The sequence below is a fragment of the Parasteatoda tepidariorum genome, chromosome 6, assembly GCF_043381705.1.
Source record: "Parasteatoda tepidariorum isolate YZ-2023 chromosome 6, CAS_Ptep_4.0, whole genome shotgun sequence".
Taxonomy (NCBI): Eukaryota; Metazoa; Arthropoda; class Arachnida; order Araneae; family Theridiidae; genus Parasteatoda; species Parasteatoda tepidariorum.
Genome location: NC_092209.1, coordinates 45,547,556 through 45,574,381, shown reverse-complemented (window position 1 = coordinate 45,574,381; position 26,826 = coordinate 45,547,556). Strand labels below are relative to the sequence as shown.

At 29.5% G+C, this 26,826-nt stretch overlaps 1 protein-coding gene across 1 annotated transcript in view; it reads left to right on the top strand.

Annotated features, from left to right (window-relative positions):
- LOC107443462 (misexpression suppressor of ras 6) overlaps positions 1-2,419 on the top strand; it is a 203,971-nt gene extending 201,552 nt beyond the window's left edge. The window contains exon 6 of the mRNA XM_071181775.1: positions 965-2,419. Within this exon, the coding sequence (XP_071037876.1) occupies positions 965-1,112 (148 nt within the window). The 3' untranslated portion in view covers positions 1,113-2,419. The remainder of the gene's footprint in view (positions 1-964) is intronic.
- The last annotated feature ends 24,407 nt before the right edge of the window (positions 2,420-26,826 follow it).

The window sequence follows — 26,826 nt, the reverse complement described above, 5'->3', positions numbered from 1 at the left end:
CAGGCTTTGGTGAAACTATAAAGAAAAATCTTAAATTGTCTTTATCTTAAAAGTCTTATTTATTGTTATCATATTTAAATGTAAAAACTTTCAAAACTATAGCGACTTACCCTGAGGAAAATGTCTGACAATTTAACTTACCGAAAAATTATATCAAAAAAGTGATATTAATCATGTAGTATATCGATTCAACAATTAAGTGGAATCGCAATTTTATTTATACGATGCTCAAAATCATAAGATAATTACTGAAAAGTAAGAGTAAATATCGAAAATAATCGTAAAATGAGTTGGAAAAAAAAGATAAAAGTTATCTTATTATAATTCTAATCTGCATGGTAAAAACTAAATTTTGAATTAATTCGATTATGGTTATGGTGAAAAATGGAGAAAAACTATTTTGTGAAAAGCAGCTTTAGACCAGTGGTTCTTAACCTTTTTAAGCCGCGACCCAAATTTGAGATATATGTTCATGTCGCGACCCAAAAAAAAGTCAAAATTAGGCTGAGTAAGCCACAATGACTTCTTCTAGGAGGTGTTGGTATTACTTATTATTTGGTGTATTACTAACTTTTTTGGTTCGACTCAGCGTGACCCAAGAAATATGCTTCGCGACCCAATTTTGGGTCGCGACCCATAGGTTAAGAACCGCTGCTTTAGACCGTCAAATATATGGCAAAAGTCTGTAAGAAAAAAAAAAACAGGACTTTTTTGCAGCTTGCATAGAAGAAATTAACATAGAAGATTAAACATAGAAGAAATTTGTATTCATCATTAAACAGTCTTTTTTTCCCTGTAGAATTTACTGCTATTTTTCACAGTGTATCTTTATAATTTGAATATTATCTTTAAGCAAATCAGCACCTCGAATCAATCATTCACATAATAACATCATATGCTTATTATTAAATAAACATAATGAAGCAATGCAATTATATAATTCTGGTAATTTATTGCATTTCAGATCTAGCCGTGATGATTACTGCCCACCGGAAGATGTTGATTTCATCCAAGATCTTGTTCTTGAGATGTTAGGAAATATTTATGGGAACATCGAGATCACCAGAGATTATGAAACAGATGAAGATATTGATCCTCACGAGCACTCTTAATTAAAGAATCGAGGAAATTATCCTCATCTGCATTCGTGGTAATTTTTATTACCACTTATCTTCTTTAACTCGCCAATAACCTTCAAGTTCACTAGTACACTTACGACGAGGCACATATTTTTATAACATTATCTTCAGTAAAAATATTTGTAACCGTTTTTCCCACTTGTTTTTAGGTTGTTAGTACTAAACGATACGAAATTATTTTTTGTATTCATGTTTACTTTATATTATATTTTTAGCTCGATAAAAAATAATGTAAAATAATGCCCCAATAATTTTATAATTTGTGATTCTTTTTAGCTATTGCACTAAAAATTTTATGTGTATAATAATGTGGTTATATTATTTTGAAATAATGGAATCTAATTAGACAATTTCTAAATTTTTGAAGCACAATGTCGATATTGGCTCATAATTTTTCAGAAATTAAGTTTTTATTTTTAAGATTACGGAAGATACAATATTTGTTGTTAATCAATATTATATTTTTCATTAGATAGAAATTTGAATAATATTATTTCATAAAAATCTGTTCATGTTAAAGAAATTTAAATTGGTTAAATTTAAAAAAGTGTTTCTCCGTACGCATAACGGTGAGAATCACAACGCATACGTAAAAAAATCACAACGTTCGTACAACGAACAAAATCACGTGTGTACCGGTTTTTTATTTATATTCAGTTTAAAAACGGACATTTTTACCATAAATTTGTATAGCGAAGATTGATATATCTTGAAACAATTTTAATTACTTATTCTTTATGCAGAAATACCGAATAAGTCAGAAAGTTTGAATTCAAATAACTTTGAAATTTCGTAGTAAGAGCATTAAAAGCTTGTCTACTAATATTGTTTGTTTGTGAATTAATTTTGTAATTCTCGCCAAAAAAATTTTAAGTTAAAAAAATTAGGCCAAGGTATAACATAAGTATTGTACCTTAGACCGGTTGAAGTTACAGCACTATGTGCATTACTAAATATACTTTATTGTGTATATTACAATATACAATAATATGTCGATATACATCGTGCATCATCATGTACAGTGCTCAAAAAAGGACCTCCCTGAATAACTTTTGATCTAATAATCGAATCTGGTCATTTTAGTACTCATTTGTAATGGTTTGAAAAGTGACTTCAAATATGCTAATTAATTAGCGAAGACGATATTTTAAGTTACGAAATCAGACACAGAAAGGTACTTTCTCTGAATAAACATAAATTTTTTTTTGACAGATTCGGATTTCTGACCCCCAAAATATAGGGGGTAGTCGCAATGTGGAAAATATGATCCTAATAGTTTGGTCAGGAGAGCGATCCGAAGTTTGGACTCCTTAATGCTAATTTTATATTTTGCGTATTTCTCCATATCTCAAGATCTTTTTAGTCAAATTGAAAAAATTTTGAATACAATTATAAAATTTGTTTGCAAAAAATAAATCTTAGTAAATATTTATTATTTTTTATTATTTTATTTGTTAATAGTCGAAAAAATTTTTCTGATAATTTTTAAGCATCGAATTTTACATGACAAAATACAAAATTTGAGCGATATTAGTTGAATTATTCCTCAGAAATCGACTTCTAAAAAAAAGTCGTATATTTAAAACTCGATTTCTATGGAACTATTCAATCAATGTCGTTCAAATTTTGTATTTTGTCATGTAAAATTAGATACTTTAAAATGATTTAAAAACTAAGTTTTATACCTTGTAATTCGCAATGTTTTCGACTATTATTAAATAAAATACTAAAAAATAATAAATATTTACCAAAATGTATTTTTTGCGAAATCTTTGGATAAACGAATTTTATAATTGTGGGCAAAAATTTTTCAATTTTGCTTGAAAAGTTCTCGAGATATGGCGAAATACGCAAAAAAGGAAATTAATATTATTGGATCGAAATTTTGGATAGCTTTCCTGACCAAACTATTAGGACCATATTTCTCAGATTGCAGCTAACCCAATCGGTATTTCGGTAAATTCGGTATTTTGGGAAATCTGAATCCGTCGAAAAAAGGTATGTTTATTCAGAGAAAATGCATTTCTGTGTCTGATTTCGTAACTTAAAATATCGTCTTCACTAATTAATTAGCATATTTGAAGTCACTTCTCGAACCATTACGAATGAGTACTAAAATGACCAGATTCGATTATTAGATCAAAATTTATTCAAGGTGGTTCGTTTTTTTTATTTTTTTTTTCTGTACTGTACAAGATTAAAGTATTTTTTCAGTGCACACGATACTTTGTATCTAGGCTGAATTCTTACTGAAATTTAATACTCTTTATTCTGAATTGAATTGATTAGAGATTGAAGAAATAATTTAGAATAAAGAGAAATTAAAATTTGAATTTTTGTCTGAGTAATGTGGAAAGAAATACAAATAAAGGTAAATTCTAGACAAAGCAAATGAAAATGACTAGCCTTGTAAAATAAGCTATAATGAAATAAGCTAATAATAATAATAATAATAATTGTTCAATCACTAGACATAATCAATTCTATGTAGAAGAAATGTGCTAAATTTCAATATTATTTTCCAAAAAAAAAAATTTTTTTTTTTGCTTCAAAAAATTTATTTTAGTATACATTGAGATTAATTTATTAACGTCTCATCGTGCATCAGCTAATATTTTTCGAACAGTAAATATTTAAAATGTTCAGTTTATAAGAGAATGCATTGGTGACTTTACTTAAATTACTTGGTAACAATATAATGCAATGTATTTACTGTTTTTTTTTTAATTAGATTTTTTAAATTTACAATAAATTATTACACCTGAACAGTTAAAGTTAACAAGACAATTCAACTCAATAATTCATTCGATAGAGCCAAGAGTTCTTGCTTTTAATTAAAAGAAATTCCGAAAGATGGCGCTTTAAATCTTTTCTACTTTTTTTCTGTTACGTCTTGATTACGACGTGCAATGGAGGCTGACGGTGGTTGATTAAAAAATAATAAAACGTGTTTTTCATTCATTGATAGATTTCGAAAAATTGTGACATGATTTCAAATGTTTTCTTTGAATCACTTAATTAGTTAGTTCTTGGGGCGCCATCTGTTAAAATGATCATGAATTAAAAACAAAAACATTGGGAGAAAAACTTATTCTCTTTCACATGTAATTGCTGAGAGAATTTTTTTAATCTTAATAGTGTTATAAATTTTTAAAAACCGTCTAATTCGGAACGCCTTTTATTTGTTTTTTAAGTTGCATTAATTGTGTAATTTATTCAAAAAGTTTATTAAAGTGCTAGTTGAATATAAAATAAGTTTATTTGAAATAGATAAAATCATTAATGATGAATTCGCAATAGACATTATCTATATTTTAGATATTATCTATAACTAGATTTACTTCCTTTACGTTTTCAGAAATCGCTTTTCAAGTCTAATTTATTTTATAACCGCATTCGAACTTTTCTTAACCCAATTTTCTTATGATGAGGTTTCTTAAGAAATTGAATCTGAAATACTCTGTAATATGTTGTAAATTTGTAAAACACATATTTTTAGATTTTATCGCCATTATTTAAAAAATGTTGGAATTTCTGTGTCTTGAATGTTTTCACATTTCTAACATCATGGTTGAACAAATAATTTGAGTGTACTTTTCCATAATAAAAACTATTTTGTCCCAATTTTGATTTATTCATTTATTCTATGATTTGCTTTTAATGTGTGGTTTAAATAAGTGTGAAACAAAGTTTTTTCATTTTCGCTTTCTATTAATAGGTAAGTTTCATCATTCTGAACTTGATAAGAGTTGGTACGTAGCTTTATTTGTGAATAACTAAAGCTAATTTGAACTACTATTCTAATGTATTAAAAGAAATAATCTGCATTTATGATTAAGAAAGAACAGAACAGTAGAATCTCTTTAAAAAAAATTTAACAATTTTGTTTTCCATTTAATAATTTTCTAATAATTAATATAATAATAAAAATAATAATTTTTTACAATTAATAATTTTCGAATTTCAAATTATCTGAATAATTTTTTTTTTTTACTTTTATTAAAATTACATACAAGCATTGTTTCTAAAGATTAAGTTGGATTATATATAAATAAGAAAGACACAATGGGGAAATTTTTTAGATGACAGATACTTTAATTCTGTTATAAAATTATTTGTATTTTGAAAGTACCGTATTCATTTCTAAGTATTTGTTCAGTTTGACGACATGTAGCTTTTAGAACTGCCCCAAACTGTTATGACGATCCTGTTCGAAAAAAAACTGAAAAGTTTAATTGGTTTTCATCTTAAGAGACGAGGGGAGACATTCCTTTCTTCGCTTTTTTTCTAATTGGTAGCAATATAATACAATTAAATTTTAGCCCATGAGATTTCTTGATAGTAGACTTGCTTCCCTGCAATATTTCAATTGAGAATCTTATTTGTTACATCCTTAAAATTTCCAATAATGTGCCAAATAGAAATTTATAAATCCCCGAAAAAAATTTCTGTATTTAGCTTACAACTACAAATCTACAAAGGACCGATTAAATTGCATTTTAATGACCATCAGATGGCATTAAGTTAATGAGTTCCCAAGGTAATTTTGCTTTTTGTTGGCGCTGACGCTGTTAAAAAATCAGCCTAAGTTATTGAAATCAACGAATTAAAGTATAGAGTAAAAATGTAATGAGTCGTGATGCTTTTATTGTTGTTATGTTGTTTAGAAAGATAGTTCATGTGTTTTTTTTCCTAAACTACTGCTCGAGTATATAATATCTGCCTGACGCATAAGTTCAGTTTAATTATTTGTACTTTAGCTTAAATTTCTTTTACGTTAATGAACAAAAACAGTTCATACCTATAACAAGTTTAATAAAGAAATTATCTTCGTATATTAATATTTTTTTAAATAGGTAAATATATATATTTTAAATTCACGTACGTTGATGCAATGATGCATGCACGCATGTTGATGCAGGTACGCAATGATGTACGTTGTAAGTAAGATGCATGTAGTAAATGTACGTAAGTAGATGTCTGTAAGTAAGATACACGCATAATTTGAAGGCAAATAAAATGCACGTAAGAAAAATATCATTCTCTTCATTTAAATCTTTCCATATACAGCAAATATTTCCCTATAAATTGATATAATTGATTATAAATCTAACACTTTTGCACTATAAAGGGGATATTTTCTATTATATTTTTACTAAAAACAGGGAATATTTTCCGTTACATAGCGAATAATCCCCCCCCCCCTGTAAAGATGACGGATATTTTACTCAATTAAATGATATTATTCACTATAAACTAAAATATTTACGATAATGAAATGGATACTTTCTACTAAAAAAAGATATATTCCTCTACGAAGTTAATATTTCCTTGATTTTCCCTTTTGCTGTATTTGGTTCCAATTATAATGCAAGCTTTTATTTCTTTTAAAATTTGTTACATGAACTTAAAAGAAGTCAAGATGAAAGTTTTTTTTTACTAAAGAAAATGCCAAGCAGGAGAACGGATCGTTAAAAGCCGCTATATATATATATATATATATATATATATATAAAATGAATTAATTAGTTTAAGACGTCGTCGTTTAAAATGCATCACAACTGTAAGAGGTATTTTCCCAGCATCAAACAACTACTTTAACATCCATCCATTGAAAAAGAAAATAGTCAACCGGTAGCCATAGTCCATCACTGGGGTGTGCCCTAAAATTCTCAACCCCCATCATCAGCTGATATCTATAATTCAGCACTTTATCTACCCCCTCCTTGGTTATAAATGATCCTTCTCCAAAATATCCTCTTTTTTTTTCCTCTTCACTGATAAATAACTCTTTAGTCAAGCCACTGCTATGGCCACTGCTTTATTTGAAAAATATACTCATTGTTGTTGTTGGAACTATCTGATGATGAAAGGGCAGAAAAATTTCTTGATTTTTCTTAACTTAAAGATACATTAGAAGAATTTAATAAGCGAAGTAAGTTTCGTGATATTGTTGATAGTTTTAGAAGCAGGATGATGGATTGCGTATTAATAGTAAATTGAATAGAGAATCGAGATGAGCTAGACTTTAAAGAAAAATTTCAATTAGAGTTTTTGATTTTATTTTTTGATTACTTCAGAGGGCGGTTGTGTTTATAATTGAATGAAATGATTTATTAAATTGTTTACTTTTAGCTGATGGGAAAAGTTAACCTGTTGTGGGATGGGTAAACAAATTCAATTATTTTTTAGTTTGAATTGAGTATGTTGAAGAGTTATAAAAAATTATTTTTGGTAATAAAATAATTGCGTGCATCAACAGAAATATTAAATACATCTTTTTAAAATGGACACAGCACAAAAATAGCAGCTCTGAATAATTTTTGATCTAATGATTGGATTTTCGCGTATTCGGATCGTATCTTAATCGTATTCGGATTCTACCTTAATCGTTTTAAAGCATAACCTTAAATGTACAAATTAATTTGAGCAGACGATACAAAACACGAAATCAGACGCAAACTTCTCTGAATAAAAATACTTTTATCTACTTACTTTCTCTGAATAAAAATACTTTTATCTACTTGTTCTTCTTGTTCTTTCTCTGAATAAAAATACTTTTTTTAGGCTGGTTTGTATTAGAGAGCCTCAAAATATGGCGGGTAGTTGAAATTTGAAAAATATGGTCCCAAAAGTTTGATGAGGAGAGCGGTCGAAAGCTTGGACCCCGTATTGTTAATATTACTTTATGCGTATTTTGGCGTGTTGCTGAAGCTTTTTTAAATTATGCAAATTACTAATTTAAAAATCATTAAAATTACTTTGTAATGAAAAAATAAAATTTGAAAGTTCTTTTTTAATAAGCAAAGTTCAATATGAAAGACTAAGAAATGCCCGTTTTGAACCAAAGCTCTTTGTCAACAGGCCCTTAAAGTATTTATTTTTTATGAATCACTATCTTAAAAATGCATTCTAGCTAGACTTATGTTTTAAACTTAAGCTCTACTCCCATAAAAATTTCGCTTCCGTCTTAATCCCTGATAAAAAACACCCCAAAGAAATCAGTTTACTGCAATTAAAAGACCCTCGATAAGGATATAAAAGTAAACAATCTAGACTTGATGATGCTTAGTGTTTGAGGTCTTTCATTGACCTGAATTTTTATGACAATTTTATTGTAAAATAATAAATATGCTTTTATTTTGGTACAAGCATTGCAAACCATACTGATTTGTAAACTGTAGACAATAGGCATTTAATTTGTTAGTACGTATCATCAAAGGACTCAAATTAGCTTCTTAATTGAAACCTCTATTTGAACAAATTTATGCTAACATAGTCTCTCTTTATAAAAAATTATTACTTCGAAACAAGCTGATTTTGGATACCTATTTGCTAACTTAGCATTTGTAAAACCAAAACCAATTTTTATAAGTATTTTTCAGAAGATTAAATAATAAATAATAATGATAAATAATAATAATTTTAGGATTAAATAATGAAATCTTAATAAATGGCACTAGATAAGCTATATTTTAGAGCGTGAAAGATATTTCGAGAACAATATGTAGTGTTTTGATGTATGCTGAAATGTAACGAATGAAGCTATTATTTTGACAAGAAAATGTCCAAAAAAATAAGTACTTTAGTATAGTTATTCTTCCTCAAAATAATTTTTAAACATTCCAAAATACTTCCTTGTGTTTTTATGAAACATTTTTAACCCCTTCCTTCTCGCTCCCGTGAAAATGACGGGGTGAGGTTTCGCCCTCTATTTCTCGCTCCCTTGAAATTTCCGGGCTGGAGTGTTCAGTAGTAACGCACCAATAAGGATAAAACTAATTCATTTCTTTTGCCCGGAAAATCTTTTATTTCTAATTTTACACGCCAGATGGCAGTACCAGGATATTTTTAAGGTAATTGTAGATAGTTAGTTTATTTTAAACTAGATGTCAGCACTAATCAAATGCGTGTATTTGGCAAAATAGGCACTTTTATGACCGTTTTCTTGAAAATTAACCGATCGTTAAGGGGTTAAAGGAAAGATAACGAAGAGTCTATCGGCATTAGGATCACAATACCCATATTTTTTTTTCTCCATGAACTTTTTGTTTAAGATAACCGAATATACTAAAAACTTACTAACTATTAAAATTTAAAGCTTAGAGGTTATTGATAGATCCTGTTGGACAGAAGAACAAAACTGACTGTGAAATACTCATACAAAGAATAAGTGACACTGCAAATGAAACCTTAACCGAGGACAAGAACAAAATAAAAGGGATTGATTTTAACTAGAGAGCACATTGGCTACAGCCTAGAAAAATAATGGTTACAAATTACTAATCTAGAAGCATTACACACGAAAACATGAAGGAGAATTTAAAGATATAAGAAGACAGAAAAAGCAATTACATAAAGAAAAGAAGAGACTTTACGCGTTGACGAGCCGTATAAAGAAATTGAAAATTTCAATTCTCAAAAAGAATCTATGGTGATTAATTAAGTTAGAAAAGAATTTTAATCAAATTTATTCGTTTGTAGAAGTAAAGGCTGTGAGTTCTTGAATGATAAGAACACGATCTTTGATCGATGGTGGAAACATTTTAAAAATCTGCTGCGTGGTAAGGATACTTTAGACATGGACAATAGAACTCTTTACACATTAGTGAAAATGAGCAAGAATTAGATGCTCTCAAAACTCAACGTGATTTAATCTGCAATTAAAAAACGAAACCGAAATACATCGGCTGGTCCTGATGTTATTAAAGCCGAACTTTGAAAAGTTTCTGAACCAGAACTAATTAAGGACATACACGTTTTAGTTTTCAAAATATGGACAACTATGGAGAATGCGTCCATTGAATGAGATGGGTGCTCTGTTTCTCCCATTTTTAAGAAAAGTGGTAGACTAGATTGCTGAAACTATCGCGAAATAACCCTAGTGAACTCAATCTTTAAAATCTCTTTAAACCTCCTTAACATTAGACTATTACAGCATGTTGAAAAAGTTGTTGTAAGTTACCAATGTGAATTTTTTAGACTAACTAACTATTGTTAATGAAAACAAAAGAAATCGATACCGATGCATGATTTTGTTTAATCTAGTTTAAAGGGGCGTAAGGTAGCATTATTCGACAGAAACTGATGAAGTAATGAAAGAATTTGATATGCCAGCTGAGCTAATTAACCTGAAAAAGACTGCACTTAAGAAGGTAAAGTTCAACTTGAAACTAGAGAATGAATTTTCTGAATCTTCTATACGGATAGAGAATTGCAACAGGGTGATGCTCTGTCATGTCTACTGTAAAATTGACTGTAGAAAAATCTCTCGGAGTGTCTCGTCTCACAGAAAGAGGAACTGTCTACCAGAAGACTTTTCAAAGCTTGGCATTTGCTGATGATATCGCCTTATTTGGTTTATCCAGAAAAATTGTTACTGGAGCATTCAATTTATACGAGCTGTGGCTGGTAAATTTGGCCTAAAAAGAAACGAGGATATAACAAAATTCATGGGGACTTCCTCTACACCTAATTTATAATGAAGAATTTCTTCTTTGAAAGAGTTTCACTTAATATAAATCACTTACGTATCTTGGAACTATACTAACCATGATTTAACCATCAAGCTAAACAACAGGATCTTCAGTAAGCCATGGCATCAAAAATCAACTAAAATACGGATTAATAAGTTAAAAGTCAAAAACTAGCATCTATAACAACTAATTCAACCTAGTTTGTCCTAAGGAAATGAATTTTATGCAATAACCAAATTATACGAAAATAAAGTATTGACATTTGAAAGGAAATTCTTAAGAGAAATATTTGATTGCAGACTAAGGGAATAATAGATTACTGTTTACATTCAATCAACCATTTATTCTTTGTTTAACTTCGAAATTTATCAAAAGTGCAAGTAACCAGATATTGTTAAAGTCATAAAATGCAATAAACTACGACGGATCGGACATCTGTTCTGATCTGATATTACAAACCCAGTATAAAAGCTCACCTTTACTAATCCTAATGGAAGCAAAAAACGATGAAGATCACCAATCAAGTGGCTAGACTCGGAGGAGAAAGTCTTTAATATAATAAATAAAGGAAACTGGAAGAGCCTTGTTGCGCATAGAACGAAAAGGGCAAAATTTTCATGGGACGGCCTTGACTTGTAACAGGCTGTAGTACTTTGAGAGAAGAAGATTATCTAAGTATAATAGAATTCGGAAGTTTACGCATTTAACGTTACACTGTTAGAATTTTCATATATGGTTACGAACATTTATTTTCCTGTTTTTGCTCTATCGCTTAAAATGTTGATTATTGATTTTTCTATAGTTTCAAATTTTCCTGTATTCTTTTTCAAAAGTTTTATAAAACATAGAGTTGAAACGTTTAAATATGATAAATTAAATTTGTGGTAAGTTGTACTTTTAATATCTCTCAATATATATATATATATATATATAATTAAGCTTTAATGTGACTGGACATATACAGTCCAGTCNAGCCGGAAGCATATATATACTTATTTCTAAATATTTTATAAGATTAAAAGTTTCTTTTTAACGCGCAAACATGAGTCTGAGTCAAAGTAATTTTTTCGACTCCTACCCCTGCAAAAGTTTCCTCCACTATGACTGTGATGTCTATCAATGTTTGCAGTGTTTTTTTAATGTTTTGAACCATTAACATTCATATATTAGGAACATTGAATAATAAATACTTATAACAATACGACAATATGATGAACAACAATACTGCATGGATTTGTTTCAACAATATTGATTTTCCGTAATTTGTATCAAAGAAGACATTATCAACAATGGTATTAATCATTCGAATCTATTTGAATGTTAGCGATTGACGTTAAAATATTTAAATTTTGATTTGCGATATGAGCGATTTATGCAAAGAAGTTTTGATCCGAAATTGGAAGTTGGGGAGGATTAAGCATCCTAGAACTCGACCTCCCGAATGTAAATATAAAATAACGTATTTATTTTTATTTTTATAAATTTTTTTGATATCCGATTGGGTAATAACTATGGGAAACCAAAGTCTTCTGAACAATGAAAAGCAATTCTATGATTCTTGAGATTCCTATTCAGTTTTATAAATCTTTCAAAACGATTTTCCTCGCGGTAATTGAATACAGCAGTAACAAAGATGGATAGGACGAAGAGCACATCCTAAGGATTGAGAACTGCATTCCAACTTAAGGCTGGCAATATCATCCAGTAATCAAGAGTGCTTTTCTTTCATGAAATAATTGTCCTCACGCATTGGAGCCGGTACTTTTAAATATCTAAATTATGTTGATTTCATGTTTTCTATGGAATAGCCCAGAAGTAATTGTTTTATCGTTATTGGCGGATGTGGCTAAACCTTGGAACTTTTCGACAATAACTAATAAAAAACATAAAATTAAGGTAATCTAAATGAAAATTAAAGTACTGGCTCAAATGTATAGGAGCGGGCAGTCCTTAGTATGTTTTAATACTTTTCAGACTATAGCATTTTTATACTAATATGATCGTATCTTTTTTAATCTATCAAATGCGTGCGAGCAAATTCATACCGGTTCAAATGCGTACCAGCTGGTGGTTCTTAGTATGTCAGTATATTTAATTACTTTTCAGACTATGGCATTTGTATACTAATATGATAGCTTAATTGGTTAAAACCGCTTTTTTTAATAAACAGGAGGGTTAAAATTAACTTGATAGTATTCAGAAATCCATGGTTCTAGCTCCGCGGAAAAGATTCTTCGAAAACTTTTTATGTAAACGAGAACTGATAGTGGAAGTAAACATAAGGGTTGCTGTTCGATCGCCAACGTTTGCCACTTCAACGGTTTTTTCACTGAATGGGCTATTTCATTTGAATCGACAGAGCTATCACTTTTATAGAAAAACGAAAACGATATTCGGTTTTTGATATCTTAAAATTAGATAAGAAAGTGCAAAATTAAAATATTTACATGAAAATACGTTTCTAATTGTTTCAGTAAACACATAATTTTATTTTGAGAATAGTTTTAATGTTTTTTTCTTCTTTTTTTTTTAAGTTTAAATTAAATTAGTTTTAATATATTTTGCATAAATATCTATGCATAATATAACTTTTATAATTCCATCGTAAAATTCGTATAGAATTGAAAAAATATGTTAAAAAAATACTCTTTATTTTAATAATTAATTTTTTTTTAAATTTATTAAAAGTTAAATAATATTTAAAATAGTTTTATGTTTTATTGATTGATTCAAAAATATATTTGAAGGAGCTGCATTTATTTGTATTTTTAAACTGTTATCTTAATTTTTCTAAGGGAAATATTACGAAAATAATGACACTAAAAGAAACTTGGAACTTTTTTTATTTTATGTCTCACAAAATCTTTTGTTAAGAAAAATATACCCATTTAACCTATAAAAAAAAGCAGTTTGTAAACCTTGAATTCAATAGGTTTTTGAAAATAGAATGAAGTATCAAAATTATTTAATTTTACGTAGCATTTGAACTTCTGTAATTAATTAACAAATGTAACGAAAACAAAAATAATTATATTTAACTACGCAGAAAAGAACAAAATTTTAAGAGTTTCATCTTTTTCAATGAGTGAGCTGTTCCTTCCGTCCTCGTTTTTGATGTTTGAAGCCTAATTTTTTTAACAGAGAATAAAACGTCGTTCTTTTAAAGTTTGGTAAATCAGAATCATCGTACACAGCTTTGAGAACTTTGTTTATTGTCGGAATTTCGTTACGGTGGAAAAAAGCATGAACTTTTCTTCTTTAGCATTTTTGTCGAAATCGTCAATGTCATCCAAAAAAGTTTTACGAGATTTAGTCCTCTTCGGTGAATGTAATATACCATCCCTTTTATATTCTTAAATAATTCTGAAAGTAGAAGATGTACCAACTCTCGATGCAGAAGCCGCATGGTCAGCCACATCAATGATTGGAACAACTGGTTTTGAATGCACTTCTGTTTTATAAATGTTCAATATTATTTCCTTCTCAGCTTTACTTATGTAAGATTTCTTCTGCCGTTTTTTAGGAGGACTTAAAACCATCACTTTATTTTCCATATTGCTCATGAAACACCTGCAAAAAGACACCACGGCGTGAAAGAAACAACCCTCTTAGAAATAAGATTTTTTGCTTGACTAATAGGCGCTATTTGTCATTATTCCGGCGCCAAGCAGACAACGGTATTACGCCAAATAGCACGCCGCTTTGTTTACTTTCACTATCAGTTCTCGTTGAACAGACTATAGATCAGGCGGTTAAACCTTCCGTCGAAAAGAAAAGTTTGAAATATTTTCAATAGATGGCCTGTTCTTTTAAAATCACATGCAAAAATGAATAGGGCATGTAATTACTATATAAAAACGATGGGTATTGTTTGAAAAAATCATTTGACCACATTTTGAATATGTCACTCAGCAGGAAGAATTCTCAATTGATTGTAAAACTATTTTACCAAAACGTGTGCAATGCTCCCAGCACACCATGATTACAGGCTGATGGAAAACTATAAATGTTGTTAAAAACATGATTCGCAACTACCCATTTACACGAGGCTTGACATTAGGCTCATGACATTACAAGAGGAACGAAAGCCTGTGTCTATTTAAAGAATTAGCTCTTTGCGTCACGTGGTTATATGTATATTCTTTGGCTATATTATCCCTGCTAGGCATGGTTCTGAACAGCAGGAATTGTGTAAATTTAACGAGCGTTTTGTTTTAAGCTTGTGACGTCAGAAGTCTGCTTCCAGATGCCTCTTTCAGTCCTCGTGTAAGTATGGTGTAAGTTTATGAAAACTAGTTTTCTGGAAGTTTTAGCCGGAAGCAAAAGCTTTTTCACATTTTATTTTCTTCATCACAGATCCCCCTGTCAAGAAAATTTCAAACTATTTTTTTCGTCGAAAACCTTGATTTCAGGCACAATATGTAATTGAAATTTTTTCCTGAATCCGTTCTGGGGGTAGAACCGGAGGTACGGATCTTCGAGTACTGTCAGTTTTATTCTGAACAACCTGTATATTTTTTTAATTATGTTAGGTTTTTCAAAAATTATTAGAGTAATAAAATGAGAGGTTGCGGCTAAAAAGCTTAGTTTAATTGACAAACGTTACTAAACGGGTATTTTTACAACAGTTCGGTAATTTTAGTCCCATTTTTCTCAGAAATATTATCATTACTACTTATCGATTCAGTGATATTTAACTTAAATACAACAAAAAAGTATTTTTTTTTATAATAGAATTTGGAGAAAAGTATATTTGAGCAAAAAATAAATAAATATGCTGTAAATATTCTTTTTTTATTATGATAATTGGTTTTTACAATTAAGTGTCATTGAGAAGCCTGTATTATTAATTTACTCTTGTTACTTGCAACACTATATTTTATCAGCCTTGTGTACTTTTTCGCGTTTCAGATAGAGGTAGTGCGATAATAGAGATGGGAAAAGCTGCGAAAAACTTGCAGCAGAAAAAAATTGGAACATTTTACTCGGGTGAGTTTGAGACACCTTGGGTCAATTACCCGAATACTAAAAAAAAGGAAACTGTGTTGATAAATAAGACCTCCAGCACAGTAGCTGTTGATTGTGGCACATCAACGCCTGAATATTGTTTAAGCACTAAGGATAAAAAGAAAAAGTCTTTGCTTCATGTTCTATGGCCTTTTTCATTTAAGAAAAAGATCAAAACCAAAGAACATGCAAGACTAATAAAAAATAATGTGTTGGATAAAGCTGATGTTAATGGTGACATATTGTCTCCTGAGCACAGTTTCAGCTCTAAAGAGCGGAAGAAAAATGGTTGGCTTAGTTTTCTATGGCCTTTACATTGAAGAAAAACAAAAACCGAGAACCAACGAAGGTCATAATAAAAAGCGAAAACTCAGGCACAGCTGTCATTGATACTGAAGCCTCATCTTCAGAGGTTTCTAATATACTTGGCGATGATGCGTCCGCCAAAACTTTTACCAGCTCTGAAACGGATGTCAAAAACATTGAACGCGGAGCAGCTGATACATCTAATGATGTTTTTCCCAGTCATAAAGAAAGCTGCAAACTTGAATCGGAAAGAGTTACTGCTGAAACAAAAATGGATTCCCATACATCTGACGGCAAAAAAGTGTTCAGTGGCATTGTCGAGAACGAAGAAGAGAATATGGCAGACATTGACATGACCATCCATAATGATGCAAATGTTACTCTAAACCTCGACAGCAAGTGCCAAGTTATATTAAATATAAATCAAGAGTCAGACGTGAAACTGAACTACAATAACGATATTGTCCCAGCAATTAACTTCGACTACGTGTTAAATAATCTCGATCCAGTGTTAAACACTCTTGACCCCAAAGATCGAGAAAACATCTTGCAGCTCCAGGGAAGACTGAACAGTCTGTGTAATAGATTGCACAGGAATTTTGAAGATGTAGTTGAAGCTGCCATGTTGAAAACTGCAGCACGTCGTGTAGAAAAAGAGATCGACAAAAGGGAAGTAAAAGAGGAAGCAACTGTTTCTACTGAAACCAGCATAAACGGACCAAAGACTTATGTGGGTTGCATAGAAACATTGAAGAAGTAGTTAAAGCTTTCATCTCCTCTTGAGACCCAGCTCCCGATTTGACAAAATTCGATATACTTTTATCACATTTCGAGAAAAAAATCGCATGTTCTGCCATTATTTAGAACTTAGGTCTCAAGAGGATATTCAAAATGCAGAACCATTGTGGAAAAAAAAATAGTAGACAAAAAAATAATAAAAAAGAGCAAGTGTTTACTGAAAACATTTTAAATTTTTCAAGACTAAATAAATGTGAACTCTGAATATGTAATTAAAACTGCTTTGTATCTACTGCAAATCGAGTGGGAAAAAACCAAAAAAGTAGAAAAGGAGAGACAAGATGTTCCAATTAAAAACCAATATAAATTTAACTAATTATCGAAACAAACATGAATTGTCTCAACAGCCTGTGAATCGAATAGAAAATAATGGTAAAGATGAAGCCACTATATTAACAACTGCAGTTCATCATGGAAGAAAAAACACTTACTAAAAAAGAGGAACAAATATTTTTTTCTCTAAAAACAACATAAACGTAAATGGGCATTGACAGACATAAACAGACCAAACATCTTGTGTAACTGACTGGACTGCACAAAAACTTTGAAGGTGTCCGACTTAAAATTAAAACACATAAAAGAGTAAATTAGATTGACAAAAGAAAAGTTGTTTTTGAAAAGTTTTTATTGAAAACATTTTAAAGTTTCAAAAGAAACTAAACTTGTGTAATTGATAGCACCAAAGATATTGAAATTGTAATTGAAGCTGCCAGACTAAAAACTGCAGCGCATTGGGGGACAACAAAAGAAAAAGACTAAAAGAATCGTGTGATTGCTTTCACAAAAACATTGGACTAAAAAACTCATGTAATTGATTGCATAGAAACATTGGACTAAATAAGTTGTCTAAAGTCGTGTAATTAATTACACAAAAGCATTGAACAAACAAAAAATCGAATAATTGATTGAACGAAAACATTGAAGTTGTTGTTATAACTACCAGACTGAAAAACTGCAGCACATTAGAGAGTAAAACAGTTTGACCAACAAAAAAAAAAAGAAATGAAAGGATCAGTTTGTTCGATGGCTATCATATATATCATGATTATTTTGTAATTTATGATTACTATTCTTTAAATTTTTATTAAAGTTATGCACTTTTTCAAAGCTTCGAAGTCATTATTTAGTTTATATAATAAAAATAATAATGAAGATCCGTGGGTGGAGGGAGAGTTTCTTTTCATTTATATTCAAAACTTTATCAATCGTAAATTTTGTAACTTGAAGAAATTTCAATGAATAATTGTTTTTCTTAGATTTTTCTTAGAAATTAGCAGAAATTTTCTTAGAAAATTTCTGCTAATAAATGTGCATTTGAAAAATCATAGTTTGGAAGTGAGCCGTGTTTAGAAGATTTTACCTTTAACGCAGAAAAAGACACCAGTATGTTTCATGCTGTATTTCATGACCATAAATTATTAAAATGCTAAATATAATATTTTCACTTGTTTTGACCTAAACTTATACGAAACTTATAGCTGTTGCAAATAATGGAAAGTATGTTTAATAAAGTTTGCGCCAAAGGGTTAAGAGCATTCAAAAATGCATTTGAAATACGTTACTTAAATAAAAAGATGTTACTTAACATGTTCTTTTGCATTTGAAAAATGCATTTGAAATACGCTACTTAAATAAAAAGATGTTATTTAACATGTTCTTTTACATCATCATTAAGAGAAAGGTTAAAGATAAAAGCAGACAGAAAAAAATGTTTCTTCATTAGAGAAAAAAATCTTACTAAATATGACTTTTAATTAAATTTAATTGCATCATCTTTAAAGGAAGGGCATTGAATTAAAGACATGCATAAAAAGTGAAGAAAGTTATATTTTATGTCATCAAAGCATTGGAAAAGCAATTTTTCAGTTTACATTAACCCCATTTAAAACAAAAAGTTTTCATAAATTCTGAAACACGCAATGACATATATTGTGATATCTCTATCTGTCATCTCTTATTTAGATACTGTTTTAATTTGGTTGGACTCACCTGGTAGAAGACCATCTGGATATGAGTTTACTTTTGTCGTAAAGCGACACGGTTTCCGGTTGCTTATTGTATAGTAGTTAAGTTCATCAGATTTTATCCTATGATTTATATATATATAGATAAACATAAATCATGGGATAAAATTCTATGGAGTTTGCTAAATTCAACATCTGGTCTGTTTATCGCTTATCTAACTAATTGTATTTTGAACTTTGCAATTTTATTTTTGTTAGTTATATTTCGGTGATATCTAAAGGAAATATTTTGGGATTATTATTTTGCACGCTTAAAATCAAATCATGTTTCAAATGTATCATGTGTAAAAGACAGACATATGAGTCAGTTAAGTTATTAAAATTTAAGTTATTAATAGTTATAGTAAACTTATTGGGTTTTAAAATGTATGCTGGTTTCCTACTATTACCATAAGTCCAATGTTCAAGTCAGTGTATGGATCAAAAATTTTACGCGAAATACACTGATCCAAGAAATTAAGAGAATTTGCAGACTTGGTCTATTATCTCTAGAACTACAGGACCGATTTTAATGAAATTTGATGTGTGCATACATTGATACAATACAAAACAAATAACCATTCAACAATTATAATACACACGTATGATAGTTCGTAACACTCGTTGTAGTCAGAAGGTATGAATCAGCTGTTGCAGAAACAGCAAAAAAATGGATTAATAGGGGGTTTGGTCTCCTCTTGCAGATATACAGGCCTTGCAGCGTGATTTTATACTTGAAATAAGGCAGTTTATCGTTTTTTGTGGCAACAGGCCTGAATTGTCCTGCAATTTTATATCTTCTGACTCCAAAGAGTGTTACGCACGATCAGGCTTATGTATTATAATTGCTTGATAGTTATTTGTTTTGTATTGTATCCATGTATGTACATGTCGAATTTCATTTAAATCGACCCAGTAGTTCTAGAGATAATCGACCAAGTCTGCAAATGCTCTTAATGTCTTACATCAGTGTATTTCGTGTAAAATTTTTGATCCATACACTGACTTGAACACTGAACTTTTGGTAAAAATTAGTAGGAAACCATTGAAGGATTATATTTTAAAACTTTTTAAGTTTACTACAACTATTAATAACATTTTAATGACTTAACTGGTATATCTGTATTATATTAAAGTAATTGTCAATTTTAGTGTAACTGAATATCAAAAATGGTGACAGCTAGTTTACACCAAGTAATGGGATGGAACGTTCTTAGTGTAGTGAAGCCTCTAAATCAGAGAGTTATGTCTGGTGCTTCTCTACACCACGTTGGTTTTAAGTAGCTGTCATTTTCTTTTAGTGTTGAGATACACGAAAATTTCTTACAGTGTAGATTAATTTTTTTTCTTTCAAATTTTTTAAAGTACAATTTCTTTACCACAAAAACAAATACTTTTAATACTAAAATAAACAAAAAAAAATTATGCTCCGGTTATTAATCATTTTTCCTAAAATTTCTCAACTTTTTCTATTGATACTAAATCCAAAACACAAAAATATGTGGTAGATTTAGTTTGTTTTTCCTTTAAATTTTTGTAGCACAATTTGCTGACTTTTTCTCGTAGCTTATGATTGATCATAACCATTGTACCTCGACAGTCATTTACATTCACTTTTCTAAATAAAAACGAAATTGCTTAAAAGCATCGTGGTCATTAGAAATTATAAAACCAAGACCATTTGCACCCTAATGATAAGAAATGTATTACTTAAAGTGAGAATGTAGCAACTGGACTTTTGTCCCTTTATCGGTCATAAAGATATGAAGTTAGTCGCCTTTATTCAGAAGCCGATTATCTGCGAGAGTGGAATAATTTATAAAAACGCCTACGCCCCCGGCGCGATTAATGATCGCCGTGAGACCGATCAGCAAGAACTCGGCCCCACCATTGGGAAAAATCTAAAAATAAAGGCTGCAACTATAGATATGAGCTTGAAAAACTATTGTTAGGAAAATGGTGTTTTCTAAGTCCTTGTAAACTATGGTAGTAATTAGGTTTTCTGTTTCTGAGGAAACGAAGCGTAATTATTGTTGAATTTTGGATTCAAAACAATATTTAGAGTGCGCCAAAATTATGCAAAAGTTAACGGCTTTGTTAATTTTCGCACTGTTCGATCTACTAAAAGTTATTAAGGTTCTAGCAGTAGTTATAGTGTTAGAACAATTGTTAGTAGAAGTACAGTAAGTAGTCATATTGTTAAAACAACTATTAATAAAAGAAGTTATTTGAAGTACTCATGAAAAAATGATATCAGTGTTCTAACTGTATAGTGTTAGAACAGGTTAGAAGTATTACTGCAAACGATGTGCAATTATTGATGTTTGTTCTATTTTACAATTAAAACACATAAAAGATGCGAGAACAAAAATTAATGCTAACGCATTTCATTGTTAATTTTTACATTGTTAGATGAAATGAAAATTACATCTGTTCTAACAATAGTCATATTGTTGGAACAAATGTTAAAGGAACTCATACTGCAAAATCGTTGCGTAATTGTTGATGTTTTGTTGTATTTTGAATTAAAAACACACGAAAGGTGCACGGACAAAAACTAATACTAATACATTTTATTGTTAATTTTTACATTGTTGGGTCAAATGAAAATTACTAATGTAATAACAGTAGCTATATTGTTAAAGTAAATGTTAAAATAACTATTGTTGTAAAAACGATACGTAATTGTTGATGTTTTATTCCATTTTGGACTTAAAACACATGAGAGGTGTTTTAAGTCCAAAATAACTTGCACGAAAATTAATGTTTACACATTTAATTATTAATTATCGACACTGTTAGATCCAATGAAAATTACAGTAGTCATATTGTTGGAACAACTGTATGACTATTGTACTTACTGAACTACTGCACTTACTTATTGTACTTACTGAACTATTACTTAAAAAATAATAGTAATTGTTGATGTTTTGTTTTATTTAAAGTTCAAACACATAGAAGGTGTGTGCACTAAAGTTAATGTTGGCACATTTCATTGTTAGTTTATACCGACTAGTTATATACTGACTATCTGGAAGACTATCTGAAAATGATTTCAGCCTGAACAGTAGCAGAACTATTGCTAGAACTGCTGCTGTGAAAATGAAGTGTAAATGTTGTCATATTTTGGATATAAAATAGTATAATGAGGTACGAAAAGTGATTCTAACGCATTTTATTCTTACATTTTACACTAAAAGCATTTTTGGAGCGTGTTTATTCATTATATCAGTCAAATTTGTTTCAGTTTTAATATAGTGCTAAGTTTAGCGAAAATGCTGTACTTTACACAAATGGAAGCTTGGTTCAATTTAACATCTTATCAAAATTGAAACAAGCTTGCAACGTATGGATTTTAAACAAATCATAAAGTATAACGTAATTAAATTACGTAAATAATGTTATTGTTAATTTTTATATTGCTAGAAATGTTTGAACGAGTTTAACAGTAATATCGTTTAAATTTTCTACAACCTTAATAGGACACTAAGTATGAGCTCTTACGGTACATTTTATAGTTACAGTACTATATGATTCGACTTGAGCAGTTCAACTTCACAATTTATGAAATTTATAGCAAGTTTGTGCCGAATTGTGGCTCAAGGTATCAGAATTATGGTTCCATGTTAAACTGATATTTTTTTAGAAAGTGGTTCGAAATGACTTTGTATGTACAAGGCTTACGTCAAAATATGATTTGAAATTAATATTTTTCTAATTAATTCCTTTCCTAATTAATTGATATTTTTTTAAAAGCAACACAACTGCCTTGAATAATAATATCGTATGCACTTGCTGCAACGTTAAAACGGTGCTATATTGAAGCAATTTTAATTATACGTTTTTAGTAGAACCATAATATTGTGGAATCAAGTTGAAGTTATCAAGTTGAGATAGTTGAAATTGTGTGTTAATATATTTCAATTTAGCACCGCATTAGGATTTTAAACAAATTTGCACGATAGTGTGATTCAGCGTGCTTTTATGAAAATGCATAAATTTTTTTTTAAGTCTTATAATTTTTTTTTAAGTTGCAGTTTAAAAGCTCTCAATCCTGCTCGACCTTAAAGCCTGTTTTGTTGCTTGACATTTTGTTTTTGCAAATTTAATTTGGCAAGAAAAAATTTGTAAATTTAATTAGGCAAAAATTTGCAGATTTGATTTGGCAAAAAATTTCAAGCTTAACTCGAAAAAGAATTCCATTCTTCTTATTAAAAAGAAATGCAACTTCCTACAAAATTATCAAAGCAGTAAACAATTGGTATAATTTTACCTGATCAATCATAATTCGAGTGCTTTTCTTCTAAAGCGCCATTTCTATGTTAATGCCACACCTGCTATCTAATTCAAAGAACCAAAATAGTATTAAACAATAAAACAATCCTACGAAAGCATTCACAGCAAAGATTACACCATATAATAGGCACTATCGGACTGAAAAGATTTTAATGCCTAAACGAGGAACAATACAATGAGTAGCTAAGTTTATAACCCTTTACCTCAGAAAAAAAAATCGAGACATATCGCCATTTCGTGAGCTTTCGTGGTTGGAAATTATATTCCAAGACATCAATAAACGAAAGAAAGCAGCAAAAGTATTTAATTAACAGGTTGTTGTGCTTATTCTTTAATTATGAGATCTCCCGCGTGTTTCGCCTGATTCCGTGGAGTTTTGTTTACGGGGTTTTCCTTTGTAACCAGATACAATTCTTTGTGCATTTGGAACACTGCGCAACAGAACAAAGAATAGAACCACTAGAGCAAAAACGGTTGTTTTTTATTAAGAATTTTTCGATCTATTGTACAATTTATATGAACATACACTTTGTTTTTACTTTTCATAAGGGAACGCATATTAATTTAAAATTTCTGTGATATGGAACTTGGCCTACAAATTTGTTATCTACAGTACAGAACAGTTGTTCGAATGATTAGGTTTTTTAAAATGAAAATTTGTTATATATTGTAGGATTTCTTCTAGTGATGAGGTTTTCTAAAATGAAAATTTGTTATCTATTGTAGGATTTCTTCTAGTGATTAGATTTCTTAAAATGAAAATTTTCTATCTATTGTAGGATTTCTTCTAGTGATTAGGTTTTCTAAAATGAAAATTATGATCTTGGTTCAATAATTGAGTGCACAGTTTGTTTGAAATCAGTTTACTATGCAAGAATGCATTAATTTCGTTATTTTGGTACTTACCACTGAAAAAATTCAGCTGCAATCAATTGATATTATTCTTGATGCATTTGGAACATTTCTCAATAGGAAATAAGCAAAAAACCACTTGAACAAGAAAGGTTGAATTTTTCTATATATTAAAAAATTTATATGAGCATACCTTTTGATTTTACTTTTATAAAGGAACACATATTAATTTTAGATTATGATATGAAACTTGGTTTAAATATTTCTTATCTTCAGTAGAAATTTCTCAAATGATCTGGTTTACTAAAATGAAAATTTGTTATCAACAGCAGCATTGTTCTAGTGATCAGGTTTCTTGAAAAAAAATAACGATTCTGGTTGAATAATTGAGTTCATAGATTATATGTTTCAGTTATTTTAACATATTTATCAGCAAGAAATGCAATTATTTCGTTGTTTTGCTACTGACCACTGAAAAAATTCTGCTGCAATTAACTAATATTATTCTTGTTGTATTTGGAACACTTTGCATCAAAATGTAAAAATCAAAATAACTTTAACAAGAATTTGGAATTTTGAGCATTATTGTACAGTTTAAATAGCATACTTTTTGAGCTTATCTTTGCAAAAGAACTCACATTAATTAGTGAATATTTTGTTATGGTGAACCACATTGTTGGGAGAATTAATCTTTCTTAAACTTGATTACACGATACTGAGTTTCCGCTTTAACTAAATCAGGGTATAACAGCTTTACAAAACTACCACAAATTTACTTTATGAATGTTTCAGAATACTAATATTGGAGTACAACGTTGAATTGAATTTCCTGAGAGTGTTCAGCCTTAGCCTGACCTATCATGCAGAGGCTACACTGTAAAAAATTTTGGGCCAAATTACGGTAAAAAGTACTGGTACTCAGAATGGAGGTACTTTTTATCGTAAGATACATTTTTACAGTAACATTTTAGGGAGCAAAAATTTGATATATCTTAATTTTTGAATCATGTTTACTGCAAAATCAATGAATTAATGTAATTAAATAAATATTACTGTGAAAATTATGGTGCAAAAATTTTACGGTAAAAACTGTTTTTAGTGTAAAAATTGATTTTACGGAGGATGCACCCAGAATGCCAGCACTTCTTACTGTAGTTTGATCCAGACTATCCAAAAATTTTCACATACTAAAAATAATTTTTTTTTATTTTAAAAATTCATATTAAATTTTTAAAAATTTTACTATATTAGTGCTAATTGTAAATTAAGTTTATTAAAAATGAAGTAAGAATCTCCCTTCATTTTTTTCAATAGCAAAGAATATTAAAACAAAAAAAAAAATTCATTCTAATTCGATCTAAAAACAATCTAATAAATTCATTCTCATAAACATCAGAATCATTTTGGCTGGTTCAACAATATTTGATCTCTGAAGTCTTCGAGAGTTTTGGAAATTTTAACTTAGTTTTCTTAAAATTTCTTGCTGTTTAGAATTGTTTGAAATAATTTTTGAAAAAATTATTTTACGTTTTAAGGATAAAAAAATAAAAAGCAAGTTAAATGGGCAAAAATGCCTTAACATAAAAACAGTCCCTAAACAAAAATAAACTTTTTTGAAACTTAAAAATGAACAAAACTAATGTAAAAAACAGCAGCAACAGCTTATTCCATTAAAAAAAATAGTTCTTCGTGCAAAAAGCTATATAAAAAAACAGTAGCTTTATTTTTAATTATTTAATTGCTATTAAATGAAAGCTAATTATCGGAACTAAAAATACATCTTTTTAAATATGTAGAAAATCCCTCATAATCATTGTTCCGTAAGCAACAGCGAACAGCATCAGCCAGAAACCGCATGCTTATCGAAAAGCTGTCTGTGCTAATGATTTAATTACAGGCAGTGCTTATCACATGCGCTTGAGAGATATAACCACACCATTATGAACATATTGCTTAATTGAATGAAAATAGATTTCTTCTCTTATTATTTATTACTTATGCTTCACACCTAATAGTTATAACTTAAAGATATGTTCTTCAATGCTTTTCTTTAAATGCATTTCAACTTTTTTTTATTTTTTTTTTTATGGAAAGGCTTGCCTCTTTTGTGCGCAGATGGAAATGTTTAGCATTGGTGGGAGGATGTTCTTTGTGCAAAAATGTTCTTTTTTGATGTAGATCCGCCTGTTGAATCAAAAGAATTAAATCTGAGTGTTTTTTTGCTGCTGCGGTTTTACATAATAATAAACTGAAGTGAATTGAGCGATGTATGAAAGAAAATATTTCGTTAGTCGCGTGGGTAAATTTCTGTCTTAATCATTGTCATTTTTGAGGTGTTTTTAAATTGCGTTTCGAGTGAATCATAGCTCGGTCAATTTAATTTAAAATGCCATGTGAGCTATTTTTCAAAGTGTTATTCAACCTTCTAATAATTTTTTTTTGTGAGTAAATAAACCGTGAATAATTAGATATGAGCGCTTTGGAAGGAAGATATCGCAATTACTACTTACTGCTAGATAGCTTTGAACCCGTTTAGGCGAATTTGTATTTCTATTGCTTTTCGAAGTGGTTTTAATTTTGGAACGGCGGAAAAACAAGCTTAAATATTTTTATTTTGCAACTGAGATTATAGTGTACAGTCCATTTCCATTTTTTTCTGATTTATTTCACCTTTTATACTAGTTAAGTTTGCTTTTTCTAAAATTGTTTCATCCCTAATTTTAACAGACCAAAAAATTTTGAATATTTTTTCAGAGAAAGTTATTTTGGAAAGCCTCAAGTTTTTGGATCTCTGACTTTGTAATGATAAGTATTAGATGTAGACTTATTTTGATGAAAAAATGAAAAAAATAATAAAACTAAAACAAATAATATAAAAATATTTATGGGATAATTTTAGATGTTTTCATTTTATTTTCATGCTAGATGCATCTTATCTCTCCTCCCCCT